This window comes from Bidens hawaiensis, unplaced genomic scaffold (assembly GCF_021521415.1).
Source record: "Bidens hawaiensis isolate Kalapana, Puna unplaced genomic scaffold, B.hawaiensis_p1.1 tig00003004_1, whole genome shotgun sequence".
NCBI classification, from domain to species: Eukaryota; Viridiplantae; Streptophyta; class Magnoliopsida; order Asterales; family Asteraceae; genus Bidens; species Bidens hawaiensis.
Window position 1 is genome coordinate 1,484,675 of NW_027491161.1, and position 9,417 is coordinate 1,494,091.

Sequence of the window (9,417 nt, forward strand, 5' to 3'; positions counted from 1 at the left end):
TTCTTCCACATTTTCATGGTATGGCCACGAGGAACCATACACACATTTGTCCGATTTCTCCGCAATTTGTGGCACAATTGGTGACCAAAACCTTGATCAAGATGAAGTGAAGTTGAGGTTGTTTCAAATTTCATTAAAAGACAAAGCTAAGAGTTGGTTTGTCACTTTACCCGCCAATAGTATTCACTCATGGGATGAAATGCAACAAGTGTTTTTGGATGAATACTATTCTTTGGCGAAGACGGATGAAGCCCGGATGAAGATTCGAACATTCCAACAAAAACTGGGCGAATTATTTCACGAGGCGTTTACCCGTTTCAAAGAGTTGTTGAGGAAATGTCCACATCATCAAATTGAGTTGTGGGAATTAGTTAAGTGCGTCGTTGATGGGTTAACCGAGGAAGAAATGAAATATTTGAAGTCTACAAGTAATGGTAATTTATTATCAAGACCCGAAGAAGAAGATTGGGAATTTTTTGAGAAGATGAGTCAAAGCTCCAAAGCCGAGGCATCAGCTAGTCGAAGAGCTAAGCATTCTATTTCAAAATCCAACCCGGATTATAAGACTAAGGAGAAATTGGCATCCTTAGAGCGGGAACTAGCTCTCTTGAAAAAGAAGGAGAAGAAAGATGTTGCATCGGTGAAGTTTAATGTGTGTGAAAGGTGTGGTGACTTGGGGCATAAGAGTGATATTTTTCCATCTGATGAGGAGGCGTATGAAGAGGTGAATAATGTGTATGGAGAGAAAAAAAATTATGACATGAATTCCAACACATATCACCCGGGTTTGAGAAACCATCCTAATTTTAGGTATGGTAATGCATCAACTCAATCAAACCCAAATTTTCAAAGGTCAAGCCAAGGCGGAAGTTCTTATCAAAACCGCCAACAAAACAATTACAACTCGGGAAGTTATCAAAGAAACTCATACAATAACCGAGAAAGTAATTCGTCTCGGAACTACACTCAAGGGAGAAGTCAAAATCAAGACCAAGGTAACCAACAAAGTTCCACTACTCTTGATGACATGATGGCCATATTGACAACAATGGCACAAAAAAAGATGAAACGGATAAGAGGTGGGTCCAAAGAATGGAAATTCAAGACAAATCTCAAGAAACATTAGAAAAACAAACGGGCCAATTGGCCGAGGAGGTGGCTCAATTCAAGAAGAGTACGGGAAAGCTACCGAGTGACACCACAGTTAATCCGGGACATCAAAGTACAAGTTCAAAGTTTTCGAAGCATGCCGATGTCAACAAGGTAAGTGTTTTAAGAAATGGTAAGATTTATGATAACAAGGTCAATATTCTACCACAATTGGTTGAAGGTGTGGTGGAAGATGTCGATGACGAAAGTGATAATGAAACGGAACCAATTTTAAAAGAAAAGCAATCAAAATTGGTTCATGAAAACCCAAAAGGTAAATTTGTAACTAATGAAAAACCCATCGACATTTTGGAAAAGGATGTGGAGGTTAAAAACCCACCATTTCCCGAAGCTTTGGTGGACTCGGTAAAAAGGTCACAAACTAATAAAAGGGGCCCACAACAAGATGAAATGTAGGAAGTTTTCAAACAAGTTAAAATTAACCTTCCTTTGATTGATGCAATAAAACAAGTTCCGTCATATGCCAAATACTTAAAATATTTGTGCATAAGAAACGGCATCATAAGTTACCTAAGAAAGTGGTGTGAATGTCAATGTGAGTGCAGTTTTGTGAGTGCAGCTACTTCAAAAGACCATTTTCCTTTACCATTTATTGATCAAATTGTGGAGAAGCTATCAGGTCAGAAATTTTATTGTTTTCTTGATGGTTATTCAGGTTATAATCAGATTTCTATTCATCCCGAAGATCAACAAAAGACCACATTTACGTGTCCTTATGGTACTTTCGCATTTAGGCGAATGCCCTTTGGATTATGTAATGCCCCCGCCACCTTTCAAAGGTGTATGATGAGTATCTTTTCCGATATGGTGGGGGAGTCTTTGGAAATCTTCATGGATGATTTCTCTATTTTTGGTTCATCTTTTGATTTGTGTCTAATTCAATTGGAAAAAGTGTTAAAAAGGTGTGTCGAGACAAGTTTGGTATTGAGTTGGGAAAAAAGTCATTTCATGGTCCAAGAAGGGATTGTGTTGAGCCATGTGATTTCAAGTCGTGGGATTGAGGTAGATCATTCAAAATTGCAAGTTATATCCACCTTACCTCATCCCACGAATGTTAAGGGCATTTGATCGTTCTTAGTTCATGCGGGGTTTTATAGGAGGTTTATTAAAGGATTTAGTTCAATAACAAAACCTTAATGTAATTTACTATTAAAAGATGCTCCTTTTGTTTTTAATGAAGAATGTATTGAAGCTTTTAATATTTTGAGACAAAAATTGGTTGGAGCCCCAATTTTGCAATCACCTGATTGGTCTTTACCATTTGAAATCATGTGCGATGCGAGTGATTATGCAATTGGGGCTGTTTTGGGTCAAAGGGTTGATAAGAAACTTGTGGCAATATATTATGCAAGTAAAACTTGTGGTACTATATGCTTTGGATAAATTTCGTTCTTATATTTGGGGTAGCAAAGTCATTATATATTCTGACCACAGTGTTCTCAGCTACCTCATGGAGAAAAAGGAAGCAAAGCCACGGTTGATTAGGTGGATCTTGTTGTTACAAGAATTTGATGCTCAAATCCGAGACAAGAAAGGGTGTGAAAACGTGGTGGCCGACCACTTGTCAAGAATTTTAGTAGGTGAGGACGAGACAAGCAAACCAATTAATGAATCTTTCCCAGATGAACATATTTTGTCAATATCTAGATTACCTTTGTTTGCTAACATTGTGAATTATTTGGCCACAGGTGTTACACCCGAACATTGGAGTAAAATGAAGAAAATCCATTTTAAGTCACAAGCGAAACAATACATTTGGGATGAACCAGATTTGTTCAAAATAGGAGCAGATCAAATGATTCGGAGAAAGGGAATGAGATGCCCATGAATCCGATTTTAGTTGTAGACATCTTTGATGTTTGGGGAATCGATTTCATGGGACATTCCCTAATTCGTTTGGTATTTTATACTTCTTAGTGGCAGTTGACTACGTGTCAAAATGGGTTGAGGCAATAGCCACTAGGACAAACGACCATACCGTGGTGTGCAATTTTGTCCAAACAAACATTTTTTCAAGGTTCGGGCTCCCTCGGGTTATCATTAGTGATGGGGGATCCCATTTTAAAAATTTTAAATTTGGAAAATTGCTTAAACGGTATGGTGTTGACCATCGAATTGCAACTCCCTACCACCCTCAAACGAGTGGACAAGTGGAAGTATCCAATAGGCAAATTAAAGAAATCTTGCAAAAAACTGTATGGGCAGACCGAAAGGATTGGTCCACTAAGTTGATCGATGCTTTATGGGCTTATCGTACGGCTTACAAAACGCCTATTGGTACTACCCTTATCGGTTGGTATATGGAAAAGGTTGTCATTTACCGGTTGAGTTAGCTCACTGTGCATTTTGGGCTATTAAAGAAGTTAACATGAGTTATGATGATGCAGGTCGAGAAAATTAAATTTGTGTGAGTTAGAAGAATTGAGAAACGAGGCATATGATTGTGCCTCCACGTACAAAGACAAGATGAAGAAGTGCATGATGCCAAGATCCGAAGGAAGACGTTTGAAGTAGGACAAAAAGTTTGGCTTTATAACTCGAGGTTGAAGTTCTTTCCGGGAAAGTTAAAAAGTAAACGGATGGGCCCGTTTGTCATCACGCGTGTTGGGATTTACGGCGATATCGAGATCGAAAATTTGAAGGACCACAATAAGCAAGTCGTGAATGGTCATCTCTTAAAACCGTATCTTAATGGAAGCAACATTAATGGAACGGAAAAGGAATTGGTAGGCTTTCTTGAAGTTTCACCGGTTTATGAAACAGGTTAATCACGGGCCAATTAATACCGGGCGGGTAACAAACCATCCAGTTGTATTTTGTATTTTGTAGAATGTGTATTTAATTATTTTGAGTTTTTCTTTATTACTTTACACATGTTCTAAAAAAGAAAATGGACTAAAAGATTTTTAATATTTTTTAGGATTTTAATTTTACTATAGTGTGTTTACAAAAAGTTGTTCTTTTCTAATGTAGAATCTTAAAAAAAAAAAACATTGACCCGGCCGTGTGGGAATTTGACCCAGCCGTGTCAGCGTTCTGACCAAAAAGAGGTAAAAGTGAAGAAATTTTAACCCGGCCTTGTGGGAATTTGACCCGATCGGGTCGACGTTTTGTCCAAAAAAAAAGTTTTCTTTTTTTTTACTTTTTAATTTTATTTGGTGTTATAGATGCTTATCAATAACACGAGTTAAGAATCTTCAAGATTATAGTTGAGTCTTCGAAGAATACAAGTCATCCAAAGCCTAGGACGAACTGAAGTTGCTCAAATGAGGTGCTCTCATTTCCATGCTTTGTTTTGTCATTCGAGTTAACTCATTGCTTTGTTGAAAAGTTTGTTGTGACCATTGCATCTCGGTTTTAAATTAATATATTCAATCAAATTTTAACCTCGTCCTCGTTAATGCTCTTTTAAAAGCTACATTTTTAACATTCAGGACAATGTTAACTTCGAATGTGGGGATGGGGGAAAATTGAAAATTTTTATTTGCCTTATGGTAGCTTGAATGTGCGCAAAAACCGAAATTGTAAATTGTTAATTACTGTTATTAATGCCAAGTTAAAGGTCTTTGGTCATGGTCAGTTTTTAAGCTTCTCGAAAGTATTCTCATCAAATATTTTTTAAAAAGGAAAAATAAAATGGACCGTTTAGATGGGGATAACGAATCATGGGGACGGGTACACATGCTTCACGTCGGCAGCTTATTTCCTTCCATGCGTGTGTGAGATTTGCCTTACATATAATACACATATAATATATAGATATATACACATGTCATATGAGTGCTATAAAGAGTGTGACCAGTATGTTCATGATATCTAGAACTTGTTTGTCATATGCATGTCAAGATTTTAATACCACCACCTGTATGAAGAAATAGGACTGTAGAAACCCACATTTAATAGCCTTTACATAAAAAAAAAAACTCCAAACCCTACATTATCCCCTCGGAGCCAAATTTATGCCTTTTCCCTTTCACTTATTAAGCCCACATTACAAGCATTGTATATTGAATTGTATATATTAGAATTGTATATTGTCAGTCTTAAGCATAGTACACAATGTACGTATGTTTCGGGTCAGTTGTTTCTATATATTGATATAAGTAATCTTTTAAAAAAATGAAAAAAAAAAAAACAAAAGAAAAAATAAAAAAAATGAAAAAGAAAAAAAAAAGAAAAAAAAAGTTGAAAAAAAATCAGAAAAACTGAAAAAGAGCTAATATCGGTTGTAAATAGCAGTCAGTTTATTAGTTTTGATTTTTTGTTTAGTTTGAATAAATTGGATCTCATCCACCGTAAGTCGCTAAATAATTCATATTCCGCACCCGAACCTAAGCCACAACAAAATCCTTAGTCCTATTCTATATGCAACCAGTGGTTAATGGGTGTAGATATGGTTGGCTTGCATGCTTATTACTTTGTGTTCAGACTTGGTATAGAGGGCAGAGAGATACTAGCACACTTTTTGCTAGTCCAGATATATTAAACCGAGAGGAGACATATATATTTGTGAGGGGTGTGAACATGTGTGCCTTAACCGGAAACAAAGTAAACTTGTTTGGGCGGTTCCATTGTTTTTAAATGCATCATTAAATTTGTTTTGTGGGTTATCAATCTCGAAAGTGTCAGTCTTGTGAATTGGGTATGACTTTCGACCTTACTAGCATTAATGATGATAATTGATGAATCATCGATCGAGGTGTATATGTTTCATGATAGTTCGCTTGAGGGTAAGCAAATGATAAGTGTGGGGGATGTGATGGTCGGGTATAAATCATGTATATATTTGTATTATTTTATTAGTTTTAATTAGTTTTTAGTTAGAACAATGGTATTTCATACATGCTTATGTATTCAGGTAGTTGATTGTTAAAGTTACATATTGGAGGCACTTAGGAGCATGATTTGGAGTCTCATGAAGATTAGGAAGGATAAACAAGTGTTCTATATTAACATATAAAAAGAAAATAAAATGTTGTCAAGCGCGTCTCTAGTAACATGCGAGCCAGTAAAAGAGATTATAAGGTTAAAGTGGCTGAAAATTATCACCGCTACAAGTGATACTCGAAGACGTACACAAGTATTTGAAAAGAAAACTCATGTTGCAAATGGAGGAAAGTTGTGAAGTTAATCAATTGATGTGCTCATATTTCAAGTGAAGCCTACGATGCAAAAGGTGGGAATTAATAAAATTGAAGTCATCATTAAATGAAGAATTGTTCCTTTGACTTAGAGACATATTATTTATTCGGATGGAAACATAAAATAACTACATGGGCTGGAAACTTGGGTTTATAAAAAGGAAAATGTAATATAAATAATTAAGTGGTTACATGATGGGCTTGTTGACTTGGGACGGAACAAAAGAAGTATGAGGTTTGAAAAGGAGGATCCCATTCTTTTAAAGGGCCGGTTACAGCACAGGCAGTTACGAAAGAAAAAAATATTAAAGTTTGACTCCAAACAATTAAAAAGGGGGAGTTACGGACAGCAGGGGAAACGAGAATATTATTTTAAAAAGAGGTTTTTACACCATTAGGCAGGAACGATATTGGAGAGCCAACACCATTGGAGAACAACACTTGACATCCATGCTTGAAGTTTGAAAAAAGAAAATTGAAGATGGTCTCCACAACCATGAGCAGCTAATCCACCCTTAATCATTCCGGGTGTAGGGTTTTGTAAGTTTTAGGGTTTTCCACATTCATAATTTGAGACAATATTTATACAATTATTTGGTTTGAAAGACATGAATTAAGTAATCTTTTATTATTATGAACTTGCGTTGTTAAGATTTCCTTGCGTCATTGACTTCGTAAGATGATAATTGCTATGATTCTTTATTTGTGTTCAAGGTTGTGAATGTTCTTAATCTATATTGCATATATTTGTCGAGTTTTCCTTGCACCATTTACTTGTGATAGACGAATATTGATGCCTTTCGTTATGAATTATTTGCTACCTAAATAACCATTGTGATTACTTGAGCTCATTTTTATAGTGTGTGTAACCCGAATTGCTTATAAAACTTGAAACTCGGGTTTGATTCGTTTCATAATCATTGTTTACAACTCAATTATTTTCTAGAAAATTGTTGTTTTTTTTCATTAAAACTTAAAAAAAAAATTTAAAACAAAATCATATTTGGTCTATACGACTACTAAAAAAAAACTTCATAATTATTAATTGATTAAATTTAGAGCACAAACCACAAAACTCTTCGTGGTTCGATACCCTGCTTACCCTAACTAGTTTAAGGTGATTAGGAACACATTCTTCTTTATCTTTGACTAGTTCGACGACGAGCGATCAAATTTTGTTTCAAGTACAAACCAACCCTAGATAATGATTGACCTTGACTTTTGTTTATGGTCACCGCAAAACATACTGCTAGGGGAAACTGTCGTCTTTGAAATTTATATGTCATTTTGTTGTCTGTTGGAGTCAGTGGTGATCTATGGATCAAAACTGTATGTCCAATGTTAGTTCCAGAAATAATTTTTTCTTCAACTACACGAGTACCCAAAGATATAATTTGTAGTCGAGTACCGTTACATAAGCCTTCTTTTTGGTTAAGATTTCTAAGAAGCATTATAGGAACACCAACTTTTAGCACAAGCTTGTGGTTTGGTAGTCCGGATATTCTTTGACCATTAAGTAGTTCAGGCGAGTATAAAGCTGCATCAACCGTGTCATTGATATATTCTGAACTGCATATGGTATCTGAACTTAAGTACTCGACTTCATCATCTGGAAAAAACTTGAGCAAATTGTCATTAATCTCAACAACAATTTCGTTTGTTGGTGCAAGTATAGCTCTATCCTAAAAGTAATGTTGGTTCTCGTAATTCTGTAGAATATCAGGATATACAAAGTCAAAAAGTTTAGATATAGGATCAACATAATCTTTTATAAGTAGATCATCAGGTATACTTATCGTTGCAACACCATCATTAGGACAGCTAACATTACCTTCACCTATATCTAAAAGCCATTTTGCAAATAACTTGGTTTCTTCAACATCAGATGATGGCCTACCCATAGTTAACCTTCGGTTTTTTGTTAATCTCAAGACACTGCATTCACTCAAAATGTAAGAAGAACATAGAGAGGCGTTTACTATGTCTTGTCTAGTGCCTTTTTGAACTACAGGTAGGCTTTGTCGAAAGTCTCCACCAAATACAACAACTTTTCCGCCAAATAGCAAATTAGAAGATAAGACATCTTTTAAAGACCTGTCAAGAGCCTGGAAGCCATGTTTGTGAGCCATTGGAGCTTCGTCCCAGATTAGTAATCGGGTTTTTTCTAATAATTGTGCCTTGTCTGTGCCTGGATCCATGTAGCAAGTAGAATCCTCGTTCAGATTTATAGGAATATGAAACCTGGAATGTGCTGTGCGACTTCCGGTTAACAATAACGAAGCAATTCCACTTGAAGCGGAATATGAAACCTGGAATATGAAACCTTGTTGTTGTTGTTGTTAGGACGATTTCGCCTTTTGATCTTATGGCAGTTGATAAGGTCTTCCATAAGTAATAACAACAACAACAACAACAACAATAATAATAATAATAATAATAAAACTAATACAAATCTGCATAATGTTGCTTGTTTACTGATCATTTAGTAGGAAACCGATGAACATGTAATTTAATAAAAACTACTAACATGTTTGCCATAGTGGTTCTCGGTTGATTAGTGTTTGTTAGCAGAGTAAACTGTTGTGTTATATCTTATATATAGTGCAATTAGAAATAGTAGATTAGGAATGTTTTGAAATTTAAATACCAATTACGTAAAATTAGGTGATAATTTAAGAAGTAGTTGAAAATTTTATTTGAATTGACTCAATCTTTCCATATAATTATCTAAATAAGTTGAAAAATCCGTAAAGATAATTTAGAAAGTTTAAATTAGGAAGTATATTTAGCATAATTGGTCAATGAATTAGGAGCATCATCTTTGTTTCATAACATAATTGAATCATTTTTTTACTAATATCAAGGAAAAATACAATTACAAATTATAATTAAATATAAAATATAAATTCATGTTATAGAGACGTGACCAAAAAGCAACAACTTATCAATTTATCCTATAATATTCAGTTTGATCACTAAAGAGAGTACTAAGATTAGCAAAGGATCACCCGAAACAAAATAGCATGTAAAAAGAAGCATATTCCTATATCTACTTCATGTTATAAATGCAGTGTATGATGACATAGACACGTGACGAAAGCAATCA

At 35.1% G+C, this 9,417-nt stretch overlaps 1 protein-coding gene across 1 annotated transcript; it reads right to left on the reverse strand.

Annotated features, from left to right (window-relative positions):
* Positions 1–7,993: 7,993 nt before the first annotated feature.
* LOC143621978 (uncharacterized) lies at positions 7,994–8,509 on the reverse strand. Its single transcript, XM_077093243.1, has one exon. The coding sequence runs from the start codon at positions 8,507–8,509 to the stop codon at positions 7,994–7,996; it is 516 nt and encodes a 171-aa protein (XP_076949358.1).
* Between the last annotated feature and the right edge of the window lie 908 nt (positions 8,510–9,417).